Source organism: Lygodium microphyllum, chromosome 3 (assembly GCF_053477565.2).
Source record: "Lygodium microphyllum isolate KBCC chromosome 3, Lygodium_microphyllum_v1.1.10, whole genome shotgun sequence".
NCBI lineage: Eukaryota > Viridiplantae > Streptophyta > Polypodiopsida > Schizaeales > Lygodiaceae > Lygodium > Lygodium microphyllum.
In genome coordinates, this window is record NC_141137.1 from 13,254,938 (window position 1) to 13,279,276 (window position 24,339).

Sequence of the window (24,339 nt, forward strand, 5' to 3'; positions counted from 1 at the left end):
TATGAGCCAATAACTTATCTTGTCATGTTAAGGAGTTGATAAATTTGTGTTGACTACTACTAATGGTAGCACTTTTACTCTTTCAAATGCTTCATAGATATCATAGATAAAGAAGAAATTGTTATTAGTTTATGTACTTCCTAAGATTGGCTTGATGATCAAATTTTTGGATGAGATATAGTTTGTTCATGGTCTCTCATGTGGTGATAAAATTATTACATGTGGTTTGGTATGTTATGGCTTATATTAGTTGAATAACTATAAATAATATGTGGAAGATATAGCATGTGTAATTGCAAATTCGAGGACTATTTTAGATGCAAAAATTGGCATGCGTATTTTGGTCGTTTGAGTTTTGATAGGTTGTTATCTTTGTAAAAAACTAACATGGTGTAATCACTTCAAACTCTTGAGGCACATGTAAAAAATATTCTTTAGGCCTTTATATTAAGTAAAATGTAGCATGCTTCTTTCTAAGAGAGGGTTCAATGAGATTTGTTTGCAAACTCATATTGTATACAATTACATATATATATTTATATGTTATTTCACATGCAATACTTTGGCATATGTATTGTGGCCATTTGAATTTTGCTAGTTTGCTATGCATGTAGAAATTTGATATGGTGTATTCATCATTGCCTACTTTTGAGGCACCTGTAAAACTTGTGTATTAAGAGCTCATAATGCTTGGAATGAACATCAATTAGACATCAATTGGAATGTACATAGAACTTGTGTATTACCATCTCATAATGCTTGGAATGTACATCAATTGGACACTAGAATTTCAATTTTGAATGGTGATTTGCTTGAGGGTGTATATGTATTTCTAGGCTTGTGGCTTCATTTAGAAAGGGTAGATAGTAAAGTGTGAAAATTGAAGAAGGCATTCATTCTATGGCCTAAAGCAAGCACCTTGCGTTTGGTATGAGAAAATATGTGTACTTGATTGCACTTGATTTTCAAAATAACTAATTGAGAGAACCATGTATATCAAATGTGAGACTAATTGATTTTTTACCGTTGTGGTTCATATCAATGATGTTCTGCTCACTAATCCTAGTGAGATACATGTTGTTGATTTTAAGGTTGACTTAAATTTGGTCCTTAAAGCAAGAGCGAACAATTTTTTGCTAATCTAGGAGTGATCTAGCAACATGATTTTGTATTGATTTATCGATTGTTACTATTTTTGGCTTTAATTTAATTTACTTAACTATGACACATTAGATTTGAGCCAATGCTATCATTATTTCATAATTTAGTTTAAGAAATGACATGGAGTCATTACCTTTTGCCATCAAAGAAAGTATGTAGCGACACTATTGCACAAGTTTGGTCTTTAGGACTACAAGCCTATCACTACTTCTATGGAGACATGTCTCAAGTTGAGTCTTTCATGATGTCAAAGTCTACTTTGATGTTTTTCTCTATCATCGAGCTATTAGATGCTTGATTTATGTACTTGTATAATGCTTAATATTCAATTTGCAATCTCACATATGAACAAAGTTTTATATATGCTAGGCACTAAGCATTGGTAAGTAGTGAAGCATATCTATTCCTCTTTGAGTAGTACTCAACACCTTGATTTTTTATCCCAACCAAGGATATCATTCTTTCCAAATTTGCATGCTTTCTTGAATCTCAACTACGTTGATTGCCATGGTGTTATATCCACAAATGGTTTTTCCTTCATGCTTGGCTATTCATGCATATTCTAGTTAATCAAGAAGTAGCTCATTGTGGTCACTTCTAGTTGCGAAGCTTAGTACATAATAGCTTTCAGAGCTACAATAGAGTGTGTTTGGCTTAGATTCCTTTCATTTGATTTGGACATTGTATAGCCATCTATCCCACCACTATCATCACTAACAATTAGAGTGCATTGGTACTTTCATGGAGCCCAATGTTCCATGCTTGCTAAGCACATTAAGATGCATTATCATTATGTCAAGGAGGAGAGACTCTCTCCATGAGAGACCAACTTGGCGTTTTTGCCAATGTGGGACAACCTTGTAGACCTTTCACAAAGGCTTTGTCTAGTGAGAAGTTCATAGCTTTTGCAAAGTTGTGGCCTTACTATCATTTGTGGATTGATCATAGGGCACTAATCTTGGCATTTCCCTCATGGGAAACTTGTTACCATATTTTTGGTGCCAATGTGTGTGAATACATTTAGGATAGTCAAGGCACCCTTTTTCCTCACTAGGAGGTTATTTTCCCTTGGCCTTATATATATGCCCATTCACTCTAGGGAAAACTTAGTCTTGAAATCTTTTGCATTGATACTTCTCAATACCCTTTGTTGAGCTTTGAGAAGCTTCTTCTTTTACAGGCTATACGGGTGTATTTTGCAACCCTAAATCCAACAAATTGTTTTATTTTCCAAAAAGAAACATTTTTGAGGCATTGTTTTGATTTGTAGTTTGCTCAAATCTATACATTTTTTTAATTTTCTCTTTTTTTTTCTTTCCATAACCTCCCTACAAATGACAAATGATCAAAAAAGAAAATTTCACTCCTAATTGATAATTGATTGCTTTTTTTAAATTTTTAATTCACCATCATTGACCATTTTTATGATTGCTTCCAAGAGCTCCACTTAAAGACAATACCAATACTTTGAAGAAGAAAGTGGAGTTGCACATGTGTATTTGGAATGAAACCACAAGCTAAGATATAGTATGCAAACAAAGAATATGTACTACTCAAGTTTGTACACATTGAAGGAACTATATGATATTGCACCAATAACTAAAATTGAAAGTTTGGTTTGATACTAACAATCCAAGATTGAATGGCACTAGGGTGTAGACAAATCATTACAACATTGTTTTGCTTATGGCCAAGATCCATCTCTAAATTGTTATTGTCTTTGTGATTATGAATGGGATTTCGTTTTTCTTATGGAACCAACGTGATTCATGAAGGCCTACATTAGTTGAAGTAAACTATGTCGCCATTATTCATGATCATGCATGACAACTTTTGTTTAGTTTGAGCTACATGGTGTCAGAGCTTGAGCTCTAAATTCATGTGCCTATTCTTCTTCACCTTTGACCATATCCCCTCATCAAAGGATATCCATGTTTCATCGTAGGTCTATGTAGTACGTCCTAGCTCATTAGAAATCTGTGTGGTCACCTCATTTTTTCATACTCTTTGCATGATTAGCATTTTTAGAGCTTTAGGTGCATAGTCCTAAGCCTCATTCTAGCCTAAATTTAGAATAAATGAATCATTAAACACAATTAGAAATCAGCAAGCAATCTACATTGGCAAGGGTCTACTAACAACAAACATCAATAAAGACATTTCAAGGCTTAATCTCAAGGTGCTTAGCTTTGAGAGCACACATTGTCAAAAAGTTTTGCAAAAATTTCAATGAGTTTAAAATAAGTATGTCTAGAGAAACAAATAAGATCTAAACTACCTAATCTTGAAGAGGTCTTATATCAATGTAAGATACAACTCTAAGATAAGTACATTAGTAATCTCATATTTTGTATTCACAAGGTGTTTAGCATAGTGAATTTTTATTTGGCAAATAGCTCTTGTAGATTCCAAGTGGACATGTGTCACAAACCCATCTAAATGGATCTATTCAACCATCCATTATCTAAAGAAAGAAGAAAGCAAAGAAAGAGTCATCATTGTGGTTTGTGAGGTCTTCAAGAGGTAAATCTTACCTATACAAAGGCAACTAAAGTTCATTTTAATTACTTGGGAACAAGTTCATAGCCATGCTTCTCGCTTACCAACACATCAAGATTCCACTGGTCCACATTATTTGACTATCACTTTCTCTTGCATTGACATCTCTATTGATGCTCCTATTTCTCACCTCCTTTTATCACTCCCATCTTCCATTTTTTGTCACCACTTGTTGTCCTCTCCTTATTACACTCTTTCCATCAACTTTCTACTTTCCACTTCTCCACCAACTTGCCCTTCCTTTCCCTTCCCTTGCACTATCTAGTTGACACCACGGTAGAGGGGCCAACACATTGTCATGAAAGAAAGAGAGCCTTAATCTTGAGATCAACAACATCAATAGAGGTCACAATTGTTTGTAGTGAGGAGTAGAGTTAGCAGTAGATGGGAACAAAAAATTCATCTCGTATGATTCAAGAATGGGCGCAACGAAAGAAAAAAACCACAAAGAAGGGGGAAAAAAATTTAAGCATAGATCCATAAATTCCCCATGAAGGTCCAATAAGAGAATAGTAAATCCCTACATTCAAACCACATTCAAACCCCTGGCAATGCTCCAAGCGCCTATGACACATCAGCATGATCATGCCATTGATGTTTCTTCTATTTTCAAAGATAATGTGCCCCCTAAGTGGTCTACACCAATTGCTTGATGCCTCTTTCCTCTCCTCAACCTCACAAGCTAGCTGTCTGCAAGCCAATTACTTGTATTTATAGATTGTGATTATATGAAGTTGCTAATTATATGTGCGGAGGGTTTTTTATTTAAGATGTTGAAATATTGATTGTTTTTTCAACCCTAACCTCACATGAAGACATCATTATTTAGATGGAACCAAGGACTGGAGGACATCTTAAAAGATGAGCCTGAGTTGTCATGGCTACTTGAACCTCTTGTTAAGCTTACTTATGCCACTTCTAAATGCTAGTCTAAGCATGCAAGCAACTTGTTGTAATCGAATATGAAAATATATCATCTCACTATGGCAATCAAACGATGTTGTAAGAGAACCCATTCTTGAAATACATAAGCATCCCTTGTTATCTCAACTTTTCCACTTCAATGTGTTAATGACCAATGTGCTATGGATCTTTCCTATTGTATCTTAACTTATCCACTTCAAGGTGTTAATTATTTGAGCCATATTTTTACTAAATGTGTCCACTTTAGGGTGTTAATGGTGTGGGTTGTGTGTTGTACGTTGTGTGGATCTAAGTTAATGCTATTCATTCAAGATGGCTTATACAATCTCTCCATGTGTATGACAATATCATAAGATTTTGAGATCACCTATTTCATAAGAAATTCCTATGATCTTACATATACCTTATCATGTAACATCTAATTATATGCATCTCATGACGACAAGCTCACACTACGTTCTACAAAATCCTAAAAGTAGAACTAACACTAGAGCATGATGACTTTTAAATTGGATAATTTTCTTAAAGCTATAGTGTTAAGATGTTGCTATCTATACGTGTTTGGAAACCCTTATGGCTACGTGTTTAGAAACCTTTATGGCATGTAGAAGATTAGATCTAAGTTTATTTGAAAAAGTTAAGAGGAATATTGAGTAATTATATTTATGTAAATCCATCACAATAACCCTATTGGTAAGATCTAGATATACGTATCTAGAAGAAAAGTGTGATGCAATCATTTTGAATACATGAGGAGACTTTAGTGAATCAATCGGTATGAAGTTTAGGAGAGACTAAGAGGAAACAAAGACCATGAATGTTAATGCAAAAGTAAAATTTGAAAACCTATACAATGACATTAGATGAAAGAAATTTTGTTTCTTTTATTCATATGCATTAATTCTTCTTAAATGTAATGTAGAACTTCATAGCTCTATTGCACAAAAATTAGGTACATATTTTCATTTATTTATAATGGATTGAAAAGAAACTATTCGTATTTCCATATGCCTATTGATAATGTATTATCGTTTCCTTTTGCAAGCAAAAATTAGCTCACATGGAGCCAAGCTTCCAATACCACATGCCCATTTGATGCTTCAACTTTGATGTGGACTATAAAGGTTGACCCTACCTGGTTGTTGTATCATGCTATTTCATATGCATATATACCATGGGAATGCGTGATTGATTTTATCTCCAATAAAAGTAAGATGCAAAGTACTCCTACAAATTTCAAAGTTTGATCTAGCAGTAAAAACCAACATGGTAGTATTTCAAATCCAAATGATCAATCTTGGTAGGACCTACATTGGTACTCACTTTCTTCATTTACGTTCTTTTTATTAAACATAAATCTATCTATGTGTTGCTATTCTATTCATTGAATGAGGTAGCAAGGCCAAGCATGGGGGGATGGCAACAACATTGGTGATGGCAAGATGATCATGGTTGTTCCATTTTGTGAGGTGAAGCTTTGTTGTTGGAGGATAGCATGAGCGAAGGTAATCTCTCTCTCTCTCTCTCTCTCTCTCTCTCCATTTTAGTGTTTCCTTTCAATTTCAATGATCCTATAGCAACTACATAAAACTTTTAACTCTCTTCGTCCTAATAACACCAATGCTTACTACTTGCATACCTCTATCACAAGTTCAAGGGAAAGACAACTCTCTCTCTCTCTCTCTCTCTCTCTCTCTCGTGGGATCACACACACACACACACACACACACACACACACACACACACACACACACACACACACACTTATTTAGAACTTTCTGGATGTGTGCAATCTAATGTTGGTGGTACATGAGGAAGAAAAATGAGCAAAGTCTTTAAGGAGTTTCTAGCTCTCATGCAACTCTACCAATGGATCCTCCTTCTCTTTCATAATTATGGATCTTCCTTCTCTTTCATAACTATCTGCTACTGCAAAATGTCTAGGGCTTTTTGTACTTGAGCCTTGTAGTAATACCGAAATGGTCTAATAAGGTCCTCCTCAATACTTTTGGATCAAAATGCATTGTCACAAGAAAGTAGTACAAGTGCAATAAAGAATATTTCAACTAGAAGTACATGTGTACCTCAAGCCATGGCAACAATGGCATCATCCTCATCTTAGTTAATGGCACCACTCTCATCATCATTGTTGTCTTCATTGACCCCATCATCGTGGTCACCATCACCATCATCCTCATCCTCTTTGTTCTCATTAACAAGGTCATTGTCCTCTTTAAGTGAAGCATGGCTATCTTTTTCAAAAAGCTCAAAGAACAATTGCTAGAATACTCCTAATAGATGGCAATTTGTAGCATGAATCATTGTCAATTGCCCCTAAAGAAGATCACAAGCACAGCTATTGCAATATTGTCTCTATGATTATAGCCCATGGGAGAATGAAGAGTTTCAAATTTAGTGATCTTTCTCCCCCACGTTCTCTCGCCCCTTATTGATTTTAAGTGTTCTCTTTGAGGTTTTGCAAGTCTCTCTCTCTCTCTCTCTCTCCCCCATAGAATGTGCACTCCCACACAAAAATGCATTACATGCCAAGGGAGAAGGTGAAGAAGGCCACTATTGGAAGAGCACACTGTACACAAATTTCTTGCACAAACATGCACGTGCACACACACACACACACACTCTCTCTCTCTCTCTCTCTTCACAACACTCTCATGACATAATGGTAGAGATTCATGCCAATGGCTTGATAGCATCTCTCTCTCTCTCTCTCTCCCCCCATAGAATGTGCACTCCCACACAAAAATTCACTACATGCCACGAGAGAAGGTGAAGAAGGCCACTATTGGAAGAGCACACTGTACACAAATTTCCTGCACGAACACACACACGTGCACACACTCTCTCTCTTCACAAAACTCTCATGACATGATGGTAGAGATTCATGCCAATGGCTTGATAGCCTCTCTCTCTCTCTCTCTCTCTCTCTCGCATTGTGCACCTCTTCTAGACCTTTCTATCTTCCTCTCTTTAAGTCTCTAACTCTTCCCCTTACCTCTTCAATAAAATTTTCCATCTCCTTCTTTGGACCTACTAAAGGGAAATATTGCCACAATATACCCTGCTCCTAAAAAGAGTTGAAGCTAAAAATAAAGCTTGTATGATAACGTTGAATACTGAGGAGGGATGGATTGAAGATTGCTAGGCACATGGATGTTGCAAAGCTGCAAATTTATATCTACAAGAAGGCAAGGATGGGGCATTATTTCTATGACTATACTAGTGTCAACAATTATAAAGTAGCAATATCGCAACAAAAATCACTAAGTTAGTCTTTGAGTTTTGATGAAATGATAACAATGTTTGAATAAGAAAGATGTATGTTGAAAGCACTTCAACACAAAATTTTACACAAAACACATTATTCAATTCTTGTTACTAGGAGCAATTACTTCTTGTGCATTAATTCCATGCTAGTCCAATGTTCTTGTACAATTGATTTCCACTTTCTCTCTTAATTTTCTAAATTCATACATCATACATGGACACTACTCTATAAGGAAATTCCATGCTAGTCCAAATGACAATGGAAAGTACAATAAAAAGGCTCAATGAAGATAAGTAAAACACAAGATCAACAACCTCTCCTACCTGCGAGCTACGGGATCAATATTGGACTCTTCACGAAGGACGACAAAGAAGATACCCCCTTGATTCGCAGTAGCTACAGTGTCGCGACTCGCTTGTAGTCTCTGCCTTCACTGTTTAGTGGTGCTCGACGGTCGTCTAGGCATTGGGTAGTTTGTAGGAGTGTGTGACCTTGGGCAGTTTGCCAGGAGTGTGTGACCTCGAGCAGTTTGCATGAGCGTGTGATCTCGGGCAGTTTGCCAGGAGCATGTGACCTCGAGCAGTTTGCAGGAGCACATGCACGACAAGCCTCAAGCTTGGACGGTGGACACAGGTCGATCTTGGACGAACCCAATGCGTGGATGAGGAGCCCTTGAGCTGCAGAGCAGTCATGCGAGCGCCGATGACCGAGGAGGCTAGTCTTGAGCGGGGGCGGAGATGGAGTTACGTGGTGTAGAGTCGGGGTAGAGATGGGGCGAGAGGAAATGAAATGAAATGATGGAGCCTCCTCGATCTCGACCGCAACTCCACTTCGCCCAGTTTGCACAGCAGTTGGTCACTTCCATGGCGAGAATCATGGTCAGTTAAGGCACGTTCGGAACTGCAGCGTGAGTGGGGTCCATGAACGTCGCCGTCACCCTGCGGCAGTTTCCCGGGCACCCAAGTTTAAATTTAGGCGCTGGGTTTTCAATCGCAATATGGGTTTACTTCCTGGGGGATCAACGGCCGAGATCGAGGAGCGTGACCGAGGCGGCTCGTGAACCGTTGATCCCATCTCTCCGGGGTCATAAAGACCCCACGGGAGATAGTCCTGAGGGTCGGTAGCTTTGAGGCGTAGGGAGGCGTAGTGCTGTCATTATCATTTGCACTCGAGGAAAGTGCGAAAACCCAACTTCCAAGAATGGGCAGGCCAAAGCCCTTGTCCTGGTAAAGGGTCACAGGCAGTGGCCTGATACTGTGTAAAAAAACTTATTCCAATTGTACGGCTGCGCCAGGCAGCCGATGGCCTCCTGGTTAGGATAAGGGAGCTGGGACGCTGATGACTGATGGACGGCCGAGATGGGTACGCATGGATGATGGGGCGTAGACGGTGGTCGCGCACTCGCGCTGTTGTTGATCCCTGGAGATGATGACTCTGAGGTACAGCGGGCAATTTATCGGTAACTAGGTGTGATGGTGAGAGCCTCGCGGGCAGTTTTGTTTACCTGTAGACTCTAGAGGTAAGGAAGGCCTCGGCTCCCAGGTCTTTCCAGCCTTTGTGGTTGGTTGGCAGAGCCGGCCAGAATCCCATCGTTGATGATCATGTTGCGATTCGTAAGATGCCTGCCTTTTTCTCGCCTTCTTCCCTTCCGTGTAATGAACAAAGCTTTTTGGTCTGCCCTGTCCTTGACAATTGATTGCACGTCTTCTGCTCTGCTTCTGCTGCCTTGTTGCATCTGTAGCTGAGCTCATATTTTCCGAAGCGGGTGCACCGACGGAAGGACGGACGGACCTCCTCCTAATTTGTCTTTGCTGTGTCTTTTCTTATCTTTATAAGGCAATGTAGGTCGTTAATGTTCGACGCTGGCCTGCTGCCAGGGAATGGGCTTGAGAGCGGCGTCTTCGTCGCCCTCCCACCTGCATGTGAGAGAAGAAGGCACAGGCAGTATAACACTAGAAGAAGCAGGAGCTGGGGGGTCCCGTCACAATGCCTGGGATATATCATAATCCGTCAGCAGTCGGTGCGGATCGGACGACATCAGCGTTAGTCGGCACACAGACCAGTAGATGCAGATGTTTCAGGGCGGCGGCCGTTTGCTCTTCCAAACTGGTGGTCGCTGTGATCAGCTTGAAGTCGCAGGAGGAGGATCAGGAGAAGAGGAGGAAGAGTGGCAGAGTCCTCTGCTTCTCTGCACGTTTGCAGCTCGGCCGAAGAAGCTGCCTGGTCACCGCTGATCTGAAGGGGTCCGCGATCTCATCTTTGTGGGACTCTGGAGAGGAGGAGGAGGAGGAACGAGATGATGAGGGGCAGGAGGAGGGAGAAGAAGCAGCAGGGGAGCAGTCTTCCTGGCAACTGGCCCCAGTTCTGCCCAACTTGGTATTTCAGTGTTTGTGATTTTCTGTGTTGTGTGGTGCACATTCCATGTTGTAGCGCAACAAATATGGTTACATAATGTACTGTAATGCTCTGCACAATGCAATGTGGGTTAGTAGTCTTCGAAAATGCACTGCACAACGCAATGTGGGCAGTTTTGTATAGGAGGGAATTCCATCAGTCTAAACTTCTTGAGTACAGTAACAAAGTTTTGGCCTGTACTCAAGAAACGGCATCTACGTAGGTTAACGAATGGCTTCGCGCCTTCCACATCAAACCATTTTCCACTGAGCAGAGTCCTTAATATTGAATACCGTATTGCACATATCAATCATTGTTTACTTCAATCGCAACACAACCAGCCTAAACCTACCATTAGAGCGAAGTCGATCATAAAAAATCCGAACGCATAAAACAGTGTACATTATTCGGCCCCTGTTCATGGGACTGAAATTTCTTGGAAAGTCTGGGAAACTTCAATTAAACATTACGTGGTAAAGAGGGCAGAAGGGTTGGTTCCGTGTCGCGCGATGCATTTGGAATCCGGATCATGTCTATCGTCAGGCAATGGAATTGTAGGTAAATGTGCGTTAATGTTTTTTTATCAATTTGATCTACTTCTTTTGTCAGGTTGCCAAGCTTGTTAGACCCACCATGTTTGAAGCGTCTAAGCTTAAGGTTCTATTTTTGGGAGTGGATGTAGATGAGCATCCTGAAAGGCTTCCCAGAATCTATACCCTCACACACAATGACATTACAGCCAAGCTGACCCTATCAGTATCTCACCGTATCAACAAAAGCCAGGTCTGAATCTTCCTTCCGTTTCTGGTAGCTTTGGTCTTCTTAACTTCTATATAACCGGACTCCTTTTTTTTTTTTCCCTCATTGCCTGTTATCCAACGGTCTCTTTTAGTGTGCATTGCCCCGGGGCTCTTATTTCCTCATTAGTTGCTCACAGCACCTGTGCAGATGCAAGGGTGGTATAGAAGGCTCCAAAGAGATGAGGTTATTGCCAAGTGGACCAAGTGTCAAGGAGTAATGGCTCTCCACGTGCACTGTCACATTAGTGGTGGGCACTTGTTTCTCGAGGCATTCGCAAGGCTAAGATTCTCCATTTTCCGGAGGGAGCTTCCAGTGGTAAATGCAAAGATTCCATATTACCTTCAAAATGCGGTATTTCTGTGTTTTCTGGCTGACCATTGTGCAAGGGTCCACGGTGTGTTTGTTCTCTCATTGCATCAGGTTTTGGAGGCATTCAGACACGGCGATGCAGCCCTCTTCCGGAAGCACCCAGGTTACTTAACTTTCCTATTCTCTCTCTTTGGAAGCGCGACACGATGGTCATGTATGGTCTGTTCATTTTTTTTTTCTCTTTCCTACTTTCCTCTCTTCATATAGGTTGCCTTTACAGAGGAGATTATATTTTGCACCAAGGAAAGCCCAATAAGAAGCACAAAGCTTGTAATTTACCTCGTATTGAGCTTATCATGAAAGCTAACAAAGTCCTTGTCCTTTCTAGAATTCATATGACGAAGAAAATGAGTATGCTGTGTATTTAGTGACTCGTTTGCAAATTCGATCAAAGCCTTTGATCAATCTAAGCCTTTCTACATACTTAAAACAAGGGGTTTTTGCCTTGTGAGTTTTTTCAGGGCTAGCAGAGGCACCAGTGTGGGTGTTCTTCGAGTCCAATGTGGAGGAGTTTAACCGGGTTGAGTGCTGGGGACCATTGGGCAGCCTCAAAGCTCCCTATAGAGGAGGAGCAATAGAAATAGAAGAAGAGCCGAAGCAGTGCACGAGCCCTTGTAGCTGCTGTTTCCCAGGGAAGTAATAATAAAAGAAACATCAATAAAAGATCAAATGGTCCTACTCCCACAATGACTTCTTCTACTGCTACTCCCACTGTTACTACTACTCATTACGTCGCTTGACCTTCTTGAAACGTGTTTTACGTGGTCGCTGTTAACAACACACACTCACTGCCATGAAACATTTCCAAATCCTGGCCTTGATTTATCTGACAAAATAGATGTGGCGATCTGTCATGACGATGGCGGTTGACTTCGAAGTCTTAGCGATTTATCTTTCTTCCCATCTGCCATGGCAAAAATGGCAGTTAATTGATGATCAAGTCCAGCGAGTTATAGGAGGCAGGTTTTGTCGATATTAATGCAATGGTTAAGAGATTATCATCTATGTCTACTATATGGACATCAACATATATCAGTACGGCGAGGCGACAACGACAATTTCTAAGAAGCCGGACTGGAGTTCGATACATTTTACATGGCATCGGCGGGGAGCTTGTTTTAAATGATAAATGCTTGAACGATGTTGATAGTAGTTACAGTACGCTCTTGTAATAAGGTGCCTGATTCGTACAATGCTCCTGTTGAGAGCGGAGTTTGGGCACTTGGTGAATACGAATCTCATGCTTAGCACTAAGGCTAAAAGGATTAATCACTCTGAGTGACGCAGGTGGTCTGAGTAGCTGTAGTCTGTAGAGCTATTATACCCTCTTTCATCAGCCTTGATTTTACATTGGACAGGTTCTAACAGAGAGACGAGATCGAGGCAAGGATACAATCTCTGCATCATCACGTTTGCGGGACGGCGGATCTTTACGGACACACATTTATTAAACACAGTAAAACGTTCTTTCATTTAGAAAACTATGATAGGCACCGCTTGCCCGGTAATAATCTACAGCAATCTGTCTAAGGCTTAAGCTATTCAGAAACGTCGATCGATCATCTGTTGCTATGCCAACAACGTGAAAGCTCGTTGGGGCTGCTGCCCTCGTGTCTATGGTAAGGGGGGGTCTTTAAGGAGGGGAGAGTGGTGATCCACGGCCCCCTTTTTGCCCCCATCACATCCGATCATCTGGGCCGTCAATCACTGTTGACTGCGAAATTTGATCGTGAGAATGTCTTATCGCCCAAGTGCCCAGCTCCGCGCGTGCCCTGCTTCGAATCTGCCCGGCCTCCAAAATGTCCGGCCTCGCGCGTGGCCTCCTCCGAATGTGACCGGCTTTGGAAGTGCCCGGCCCAAAATGTGCCCGGTTCCGAATGTGCCCGGCCTCAAAAGCGCCCAGTTTCGAATGTGCCCGGCCCCCTCGAAAGTGCCCGGATCTTGGGGTGCTTGGTCTCGGGCATGTTCGGTCTCGGAAGTGCTCGGTTCTTGGGGTGCCCGGCCCTGCTTTTTTATTTTAAAAAAAGGGAACAGAGTTTAAATTCGAATGAAAAAACCGGGCTTACACCACCTTTGGAGCAACCTAGCACGCGTGCGATATGCATGGAGAATTCGTGCCAAGCTTGATCCAGCTAGATTCGTGCTTGATCTGCAAAGATGGAGAATGCAGTTAACTGAATTTGTGCTTGATCCAGCTCGATGCATTGAATGAATGGATAAGGTACATTTGAATGCTCGCATCACCTTCGAAGCACCCAACATGCATGGAGAATTCGTGCCTTGATTTGGATGCATTGAATGAATGGATAAGACATTTGAATGCTCGCACCACCTTTGAAGCACCCAACATGCATGGAGAATTCGTGCCTTGATCCGGATGCGCCGATGAATGGACACGGTACATTTGAATGCAAAATGCAATTGAATTCGTGCTTGGTCTGGATGCATTGAAAAGGGATAAGGTACATTTGAATGCTTGCACCACCTTTGAAGCACCCAATATGCGAAATGCATGGAGAATTCGTGCTTGATCTGGATGTAGAATGCAATTGAAATCGTGCTTGGTTTGGATGCACTGAAGGGATAAGGTACATTTGAATGTTTGCACCACCTTCGAAGTACCCAACATGCATGGAGAATTCGTGCCTTGATCTGGATGCACTGAATGGATAAGGTACATTTGAATGCTTGCACCACCTTCGAAGCACCCAATATGCGACATGCACGGAGAATTCATGCCTTGAGCTGGATTCGAGTGTGATCTGGATGGAGAATGCAATTGAAATCGTGCTTGTTTTGGATGCACTGAAGGGATAAGGTACATTTGAATGCAAAATGCAACTGAATTCGTGCTTGATCTGGATGCACTGATTGGATAAGGTACTTTTGAATGCTTGCACCACCTTTGAAGCACCCAATATGCGAAATGCATGGAGAATTCGTGCTTGATCTGGATGGCGAATGCAATTGAAATCGTGCTTGGTTTGGATGCACTGAAGGGATAAGGTACATTTGAATGCTTCCATCACCTTCGAAGCACCCAAGATGCATGGAGAATTTGTGCCTTGATCTGGATGCACTGAATGGATGCGGTACATTTCAATGCTTGCACCACCTTCGAAGCACCCAATATGCGACACGCACGGAGAATTCATGCCTTGATCTGGATTCGTGTGTGATCTGGATGGAGAATGCAACTGAAATCGTTCTTGTTTTGGATGCATTGAAGGGATAATGTACATTTGAATGCAAAATGCAACTGAATTCGTGCTTGATCTGGATGCACTGATTGGATAAGGTATTTTTGAATGCTTGCACCACCTTTGAAGCACCCAATATGCGAAATGCATGGAGAATTCGTGCTTGATCTGGATGGCGAATGCAATTGAAATCGTGCTTGGTCTGGATGCACTGAAGGGATAAGGTACATTTGAATGCTTGCATCACCTTCGAAGCACCCAAGATGCATGGAGAATTCGTGCCTTGATCTGGATGCACTGAATGGATACGGTACATTTCAATGCTTGCACCACCTTCGAAGCACCCAATATGCGACATGCACGGAGAATTCATGCCTTGATTTGGATTCGTGTGTGATCTGGATGGAGAATGCAACTGAAATCGTGCTTGTTCTGGATGCACTGAAGGGATAAGGTACATTTGAATGCAAAATGCAACTGAATTCGTGCTTGATCTAGATGCACTGACTGGATAAGGTACTTTTGAATGTTTGCATGGCAATGGATTCGTGCAACGGAATTCGTGCTTGATTTGGATGCACAGAATGGATAAGGTCTGATCGGCGATGCATAGAATCAAGCATTCTGCAAAGAAGGCAACCCCCTGCTAAGTAAACACATTGTAATCCTTGCAAATGGCAGGCCCCATGTCATATGCTTTTGGAGAGGATCAAATTCCAGTAGACATCATTGACAGCAGTGGAGAAGATTGCATGTCTTTAGATGTATACTCCTTAGTTGCTGATTCTGTTTCTGAAAGCAGCGAGGAATCCAATGCAGGGAACAACTCCTTCACAAATGACCATGATGCTTCAAGTGATAACCGCAAATGGCCACACACAAATGTGCCTAAGCGCAAGATTTCCTGTCATCCAAATATTTAGCCTTTACAAGGCCGCTGTATGAGACAACGACTCAAGATATTACTGGCACAAATGATGCAACCATCGAGAGCTTGAGGCATGCATGTCCGTACAAGAGCATTGATATACGAAGATGGCGAAAAATAAAAGAGAATGTATGCATTGTTGCGAACGGTCGTTTGTGCTTGAAGTCAAAAGACAAGCTTTACATTACATGGGTCGAAGAATGGTCTGATATCGTTTGGGATGCTCACTTTGATAGAGATCACGGATGTCCCATGAGCTTGGTTGAAACTCTCAGCTTTCTGAAAAGGCATTGGTGTACAGATATCTTGCATCATGGGATTCCAACAAGCTATGTGACTGCCCTGGTGCTTGCTTGTGCTTGTCAAAAAGTGCGCCGTGTATCTGCTGAAGAGTTTAAACATACTTTGCTGGCCCAAGAGAATGTGACTGAGACATTTCAGTGTCGGATAGATGAGGTGCAAGAAGTGTTGGCAGAAATTCAGATCAAGCATAATAGTGGGCTAAGAAAGGGCAGGCCATGGAAGAGAAGCTGCCCGGATGTTAGGTATGAACAGTATGATTGCCATCGTAGCGGTAAGCCCAACAGAAGAGGCACAATTGTGTGAAGACCTAAACAATCCAAGCGATGTGGTTGTCCCTTTCGTGTGAATGTGGTTTACAAAATAGCGCTTGACAGGGCTACAATATTTCTATACGCATATCACAAAGGGCATCAGCCGGGTACTCGTAGTGACAGATACAATCTGCCCGTGCACGAGAATGTAATGTGTTGTTGTGTGGATCATTTGTTTGACGTGAAATCAGTTAAACACGTAGCAAAAATGAGCTCAAAGAAAGAAACATGGCAAATGTCCAAAGTTCCTCTTTTGGATGGGGCAAGACATAGATTATTTATGATACCAAAAGAGGTTGCTCAACTGGCATACAAGTTGCGGATGGGAAGTCAGGTGTCTGACAATGATTGGGTTTCAATGATGCACGGGGCATATAAGTTGAAGGAGGCTGGCAAGGTGTTGTATGTGCAGCCATATGATCCAACTACTGAAAATGTGGCAAAGCAACCATTTATTTTGATACTGCAAGACGAGTGGATGTTGGAAATGTGCAAGGGTCTGTCTCCTAACAATGCATGGGCTCTAGATAGCACTTTCAAAACCAATATGTTCGGTCTTTCGTTGTACGCAGCCGTCGCACCAAACCATATTGGGCATGGGATTCCTCTATGGCTCATGCTGTGTTCAGCTGATCCAGGGACTGTATAGGAGATTGCTGCACTAACAATAACCATCAAAGCTGTATTTGCAAGAATGGATCACGTGAGACTAATGGCTATTGTTATCGACAAGTCTCCTACAGAGTACTCTGCCCTTCGTAATGTCATTGCTAAAGATCCACACTGCTGGCAGTCCCATGATGCTGAAAGACAGCTCGTAGCATGCAGAATTTTACTTCGCTGGTTTCATGTCAAGAAAGCTTGGGTAGAAAACTTGTTGCCAAAGGTTGGAAGCGCTGATAGAAACTGCTTGTACCAGAGAATGAGTCAATTAATGCATTGCACAAGTGAGAAAGACTTTGACACATTGTTTGATGCAACCATGCGCGAGTACTCACAGTTTCCAGATTCACAAGCTACATTTCTCATGGTTGGTGTGGTAGAAGCTCACTGTGGCGATATATGTGGCCCAAATTTGGGCGATTGTTTTACCATGGAAACGTTGATACGACAAACTTGGTAGAGCGATTCTGGCAATACATTAAGTACACCTTGCTAGATGGAAGGATCAATCGATCCATAACTGAGCTTGTGCATGCATTGGTTGGTGATAGTCAGACGGGCACAAGGATGGGTGGAACCACTCTTGAATGGTTCAAGATGAAGCAGGGGATCGCAGAGTCGGGTAGATATGCACACAGAGGGGCATCCAAAGACCATGCAAAGCGCTTGCAAGGGGGATAACGTATATGCAAGTGCTTCGAACTTGACCCATCTACTGTCCTAGTGGTTAGTGAGGAGTCCATACTGTTCAAGGTTTTAAGCGAGTCAAACTCGGACATTTGGTACAATGTTTCCATGCAAGCAAGTTATTGTGACTACCTTGACCAGACCACAGAATGCAAGCACTTACTTGGGTTAAGACAAATTTTACATACAAAATTCTCACATCTTCGCGATGCTCTTCCTGTGGTTGACCATGTTATGTCCATGCGAGGAGCATTGCCAGCAGTTGGGGTGCATGAAGATGTTGATGCTGACGTGGATATCATGGAACCGCAGAAAGATACATGTCTGCAGGTTGAAATCAGCGAGTTACGTCGGAGTTTGGAAAGACTTGAGTGCCCCTGGAACCATTGAGATGCCATCCGGGGGAAGTATTCGGCAGATCCAAGTAAATGTGACGGAGACAAGACTCGGGCATGGTGCAAATAAGAGTGATGTTGATCCAAAATTGGAATCTCACCTAAGCGCCCAAGGAATTAGACAGGCCGACTGCCAAAAAAACATCAACGAGGTCCACATTGTTGTAGCAAAACATTAATCACTGACTGCCGGTCCACATTTGCTTTCAAAACATGTGATGCAATGCTGCCTTTGGGTGCTAGAGATTGCAATGCAGAGATTGGTCGTAGCACATTGACTGGTCTTACAATCACTGCATTCCATGGCGATGCAATGTTGTGGAATGGAACAATTGCAGACATTGCATATCCAATCGAAGGGGGGGAAAGGAGCTTTCTTGTTCAAATGTCAGGTGCCAGCTCAGTGGAGGCAATTCGGGCCTCTAGATGTAGGTTGGTCCCTCGCTATGGCCTCTAAGTAGAGAGCACGGCTCCTTGGGCCACGCACTGCTTACTGTGTCCCAACTTTTGTCTGAGGACGAACATGTCAGTTTGTTTCTTTGTGGCAGACTATATGGATTCTGTGGACATAGATCTCTAAGGCGGCAGGGATGTCCATTGAGTCCACAGCTTTTTGTCATATCCTTTGTTGATGTTTTTACGGCATGCATTTCAGCTGGCTGCAAGTGCCAGGTCTAGTATGCCTTTTTGGCCTGTGGTTGTTGACCGATTCTGAAAACTCTGCAATCGTTTGCATTTGGTGGGGAACTTTGCCGAGAGATCATAATGATGATATGTGGGTCTTCTGATTGTCACACCCCCAAGCTGCTGAATAGTTGATTGCTCTTCACCAGCTGTTTGCTTGTGGGTCTGATCGCAGTTCAAAGTGTGCATTTGTCTATATGTGGGTGCTCACTGTTGCTAAATATGATATCAGCCACCTACAAAAGTAGCTCTTGTTCAACAAGACCAATCCATGGCTCTACAGATGTATACCTCAAACTCTTATGTATAATGTATCTAGGAGGGTGTTTTGTACACATCTTCTAGTGAGAGTTTGTAAAGAAAGCTATTTCCAGTGTGTGCATGTCCCCAGTGTCACACGCCTCTGCAGGCGGGCTCTAGTCTATCTGCACTCATCATCATACCAAGCATTTTGAGGGGCAGTGCATCTGCATGGTGTAATAGAGCTTAGTGATTGAATGTGAATGCCTCTGTGAGCTGTTGTATGTAACACCTTTGCTAGAGATTTAGTGACATCCACAAGAGGTTCAAGCTGGTCTAGCTGCCTTAAGCCATCTTGTACTGCATCACCATGGATATGCGAAGTTTGCTCTAGAAACTCATAGTGCGGAAATGTGTGTGCTTGTGTGCATGTTTCTTGTATTCGACCACATGCCAGGGTAAATTTCAGGATTGCATGGTCGGCTGCTATACTGATGGGCTTGGCAAATATCTCAAATCGCCTAATTTTTGGAATTAAAGCTAGCGACCCCATTACATAGTCCACAATGTTGGCTCCTTTTTTACTGTTCCAACAAGTGAAAGCGTGGTTTTTAATTTGCGCTCGCAATGCTTAGTGATGTTGGTATGCATAGTCCGCTTTTTTATGGAAACAATGCATCAGGGTTTCACATCTTGGACTACAGATGATAATACTTTCATGCTTTTAGAGGATAGGTGATAATACTTTCATGGCCCTATCTCACAGAAGAGGTGTTACACTAACATTAACTCCTCCCACAAAATGGTTTCCCGAACTCTAGAGGTCAATAAGCTAGTGTAGAAGATATCAGATGGGAGATGAGTAATGAGAATCATCACCATACCTTTGGATGATATCGTCCTGCCAAGGGATGCAAGCGCATCCCGCAACTCCTCCATCTTGTTGATGTGATCCTTCGTAGAAGAAGAATCATCAACGGGAAGCATTTAGAGCTTCTTTTCTGTGGTAATACGGTGGGCAAAGGTCTTCAGCTGGTAGAGAGAAGATAGCTTTGTCCAAACCTTAGCTTTGTCCTCCACTGAACAAGGTAGCGGGGTTTAGGGTTGAAGGTATTCGATATGCACTCCACTTTGTAAGACCAAAGGGAGGTGGGGACAAGGCCGCTTTGATCTTCTGGACATGTTAAAGTGACGATCTTTGGATGATGGTGGCTCTGATCTTTGATCTTTGCGTCGCTCTTCGTGATGCTTTGATTGGTGAGACCGCTTGTCTTCGGAAGAATGGATTGACTTATCGTCGGAGTCATTAAACACATTGAACTAGTAATCCATATCTCTTCAAGGAAGTCTGCAAACACAACAAACTGCTGCATTTTGGTGTTGGGCTGCCCAAATGGAGGAGAAATCAGCTACACCCGTACAAAACAAGTTGTAGATGCCTTGCACACTTCGTGGAAGGCCTGAACAAAGCAAAAAAATCTGTCTTTGCAACAAATCTGCACCAAACAGCAAATAGAGTGCGGTCTTCTCTTCGTAGAACCTTCAGGTCCTCTCTTTTGGTGATGATACCATGTGAGAGTGCACAATGGAAGAAGACACGGAGAGAGAAGGGAAGAGAGTGACTGCAAAGAGAGAAGAGAATGGATGAGGAGATCTGCACTGAACTCCGAAAGAATGCTAAATACAATGTGGACTGATCAGTCCGTGCACGCAGCCCAAACCATCAGCGTCGAGCGTGTTGAGAAATCAAATGATGTATGCCTAGAAGAGGCTTTGTATAAGAGAGATGACAAAAGTTGTATGCTCCAAAAGAGATGTCCAAAATCCCATAAGCACAGAGAGGAAGAGTGGTACTATCCAAAAAGGCTATATAAGCATGTACTTGACACTCATTTCAATGTAATGGCACTATCAATTTGATTCACTCAAGATTTGTTTATGAGTCCAAGCTAATCTATCTTGGAACCTGATTCACTTGAGTTACAATCTCTCATTTTTGATAATGTATCGTGTGTTTGATTTGCATCCACCATAGTTAACTAGCTCTAGATCCGTGTTTATCAACAGAGCGAGGGCACTGGATGAAGCTGATGACAGAGAGAAGCACCGAATGAGGGAGGAGTGCCACTGGATGTCGGAGAGTGCTGAAATTTGCAAGACAATGTATCTGCCAATAAATTGGGCCAGCTATAAATAGCTGGAAATTACCAAAACTAGCCGACTGCTGCAAGGACATGTCAAAAATATGGTGGACTTGCTCTTGGTGCTGAACTCAATGCAATGATTGATAAAAAATGGAAAGTCATTATGATCCCTTTGAGTATGATGTGTTATGTCTACCACTGATACCGTGTCTACCAAGTATTTTGATAGTGTTGCTTCTAAGCAGTGAAGCACATTACATCATGGTATGTCCTATTTATATTCTTAAAATGTACACCTAATGGGGATTTGGTCACATGTGCCAATGATGTCTCTCAATTGTCAAAGGCATTGGAAAGGTTAGACTTGCGTCAGTCTTTGGTGATGTATTTGCATGTGCTTTATGTCTCACCGATAAAGAAAAATCTAGCTTCTGTTTAGCATCGCCAAAGTTGGATGCCAAGTTACTTTTGATGGTACCAGTTGCTTGGTCTATGTCTTATGCATGATAGCGGTATAGTGTTTACTGGGACTCTTGCCAGAAGCTTACATATTCTCAATGCTTATGGCAGAGAGGCTGTTTGTGGATGCTTTTAGTGGCGCTGCTATGTTTGTGGCTTCTCTTGGATTTGTATGCATCCTTTTCAGACCTAGGCAAGGCCTACAGGAGTAAAAATATATTTTAAGATTAAAACATTAGGTTCTTTTGGGATATGTGCATGTACTGCAAAAAAGTTTAGCAGTCCAAGCTAGAGACAAGTGGTGAAGTTTGTGGGTTGACACACAACAGAATGTACACATGATCATCAAATATGTTGGAATTCACAAATGCATGTCAATTTATCACATCTTTGGTGATTGCTTAGTCCAACCTGGTGGTTTATCCCTTGCGAAACTCCATTTAATCTTAGCCTAATATTATCAAAGTATGAGTGTTATGTTTATGGTTAGGTCATTTTCTGCTGACTGTTTTTGAACTTCAAGAGTACTCCACCTTTATTGTAAGCGATTTTGATCAATTTGAAGGACCTCAATTGCCTCATGAACTTCTGGGAGGGTCCTTAAGACTCCTTCGAGTCCACTCCTATGCATGGTTTTAGTGGAAGCTGAGATAAACCATTCGGCAATGCTGAGGTGGTTGCTATGATTATATTGCTGGACTTGGTATACAGTAACTCCAAAATTACTTTTAAGATTCCTTTTGTTTCTACTGTCTTGGTTTTGTAAATCTCAAAAGTGCTGATTGCTCTTCTTAAAGCTGGCTGCTCCTGTGTGTGTGAGTCAGCAGTCTGTTTTTCTGCATTCAGATTGCTTGACAGCTCTATGCAGCATAGTGTTGTATCATCCCTCACAATTTTTTCAAAGCCTTGCTATTTTGTTAGCATGATGCTGAGGAAGGGCTTTGGGTCTATTTCGATCTTTTAATATATTCTGTGGGTCAATCTCTATGCACTGGAGTGTTTCTACATTTAATGAAAAGCTTAAAGGCAGAAATTCTTTCACGACTGTCAGAATATGCTTTTAAGAACACAATGTCAGAATTCAAGAACACAAGATGATTGTCTATTGGGATTCTAGAGTTTTACTATTTTACATTTCAGTCTAAATTTTTGGTTTGACAGTGGAGTTATTTTTCATGACATGTTAGCCATAAACTTTGGATTTCGGATATAATATGTATGTGATTCAAGCTTGAACTTTAACTGTTTGTGTACATGTGGAATGACGACATCTATATATGGCTAATTGGTTCTTATAGGTGATTTGAACTTTGACTGTCTTTGTGAACATGTCGAATGACAACATATATATGAGTAATTGATTCTTACAGGTGATTTTATAGATTCTTGTATCAAATTTGGACTGGTGTTGGTGGATTTTCTGAGACAAGTCAGCATGCGTGTATTTGTTTAATATATATGTGCTTATTGCTCTTTCCCTATTTTGCTGGGTAGGGGCAAAAGAAATAGCAGGCAAGATAGTGCATACATGAGAAAAATTGTAAGGTTTGAAACACGATACACCTATAGGAAATGGTCCCTATGCTTCCATCATTGAGCTGTTGTTCCTAGCATCTATTTGGCTGCTCCAGCTTGATATCGCCTATAACACTTGTAGTTGATCTAGAAACAAGTACCATTTCAGACTAAATTCTGAGCTAGCCATAAATTCACAAAGACACTGGCTTGGCGGTTTGTTGTCTTCCAGTTTCAGTGATGCATGCCAGACTTTATGCATCATGGGTGCTGCTGCTCTGTCAATGTCCTTCCTGCCATATCCTTGTGGTGTTAGGTTGCCCCTAATTAAAACTGCTGTGTCTATCAGCTTTATAGTCTCTTTGTAGGCAGGCAACAAATTGGGACAATCTTGTGGTAATCTGTGAGCCTGTTTGACAAGGATTCTGTTGATTGACACTGTCAAAGGGTGTTGAATTGATTGCGGGACATGCATGTGTATACCATGTGCACTCCACACATGTATGTTACATGCATACATACACACCCTTAATGTGCACCATGTAAGTGTGTACTGCTTGCAATATTAGGTAGGCTGAGGTGCTTGAATATTTTGCTAAATCTCTTGACTCTTGAGACATCTACTCCGCATAGGCTTTTAAACTTTCAATTCCTGAGTACCATAAAGTTGCTTGCAAAAGTAATTGTTTGGCATGAGATGATTCCTGTTATTGAAGATCATGATTTTACAAACAAAACTTTTTTTGAAAGGTTTGCCTCTGGCCATGCGAGAGCTGGGATATCCATTTATTAAGCACGATGTCTATTTTGGTGCCCTGAATAGTTGTATATTTCCTATCTGCCAAACACGTTTCATACTTGTTGCCATTTTGGTAGACTCTTAGTTAAAAGATTGGATCATGTTTACGTGTTGTTTTAACCTATTAACATACGTATGCTAGCACCTTTTTCTCAGTGAGACCACTTTTGCAATCAATAGTAGTCTATTTTGAAATGGTGTTGATAGGTGTAGTGGGTCTCACTGCAGGTTCTCCTAGAGCATGATATTCTATATCTCTGCCAATGTTAAGGTTGAGGTGTGGCTAAGAATGGAACTAGCTGTTAGACTTTGGACAACTGGTGTTCTCGACTTGAGGATAAACTTATGGTTATCATAGGAAAAAGGTTAAACTGCCATTTCTGAGACAAAGTTAGTGAGACAACTTAAATAAATCAACCGAGCCCCCTCCCTAGCAATACAATCGCGATTCGCCAATGAATCACCTATATGTAGCTCTGTCCATTGTGATGCCACTTGATGATGTCCCTCGATGACA

The 24,339-nt window shown here is 41.5% G+C and overlaps 1 protein-coding gene across 2 annotated transcripts; it reads left to right on the forward strand.

Annotated features, from left to right (window-relative positions):
- The first annotated feature begins 9,051 nt into the window (after window positions 1-9,051).
- Window positions 9,052-12,926, forward strand: LOC148038064 (protein STAY-GREEN, chloroplastic-like). 2 transcript variants are annotated; one of them, XM_087668519.1, is made up of 6 exons: window positions 9,052-9,369; window positions 9,808-10,306; window positions 10,934-11,107; window positions 11,273-11,440; window positions 11,546-11,597; window positions 11,956-12,926. In XM_087668519.1, the coding sequence occupies exons 2-6, from the start codon at window positions 9,917-9,919 to the stop codon at window positions 12,132-12,134; spliced, it is 963 nt and encodes a 320-aa protein (XP_087524645.1). In that variant the 5' UTR covers window positions 9,052-9,369; window positions 9,808-9,916; the 3' UTR covers window positions 12,135-12,926. The 2 variants fall into 2 exon arrangements, with proteins under 2 accessions (XP_087524645.1, XP_087524639.1); XM_087668513.1 differs by having other exon boundaries at window positions 9,053-10,306; window positions 11,956-12,902.
- The last annotated feature ends 11,413 nt before the right edge of the window (window positions 12,927-24,339 follow it).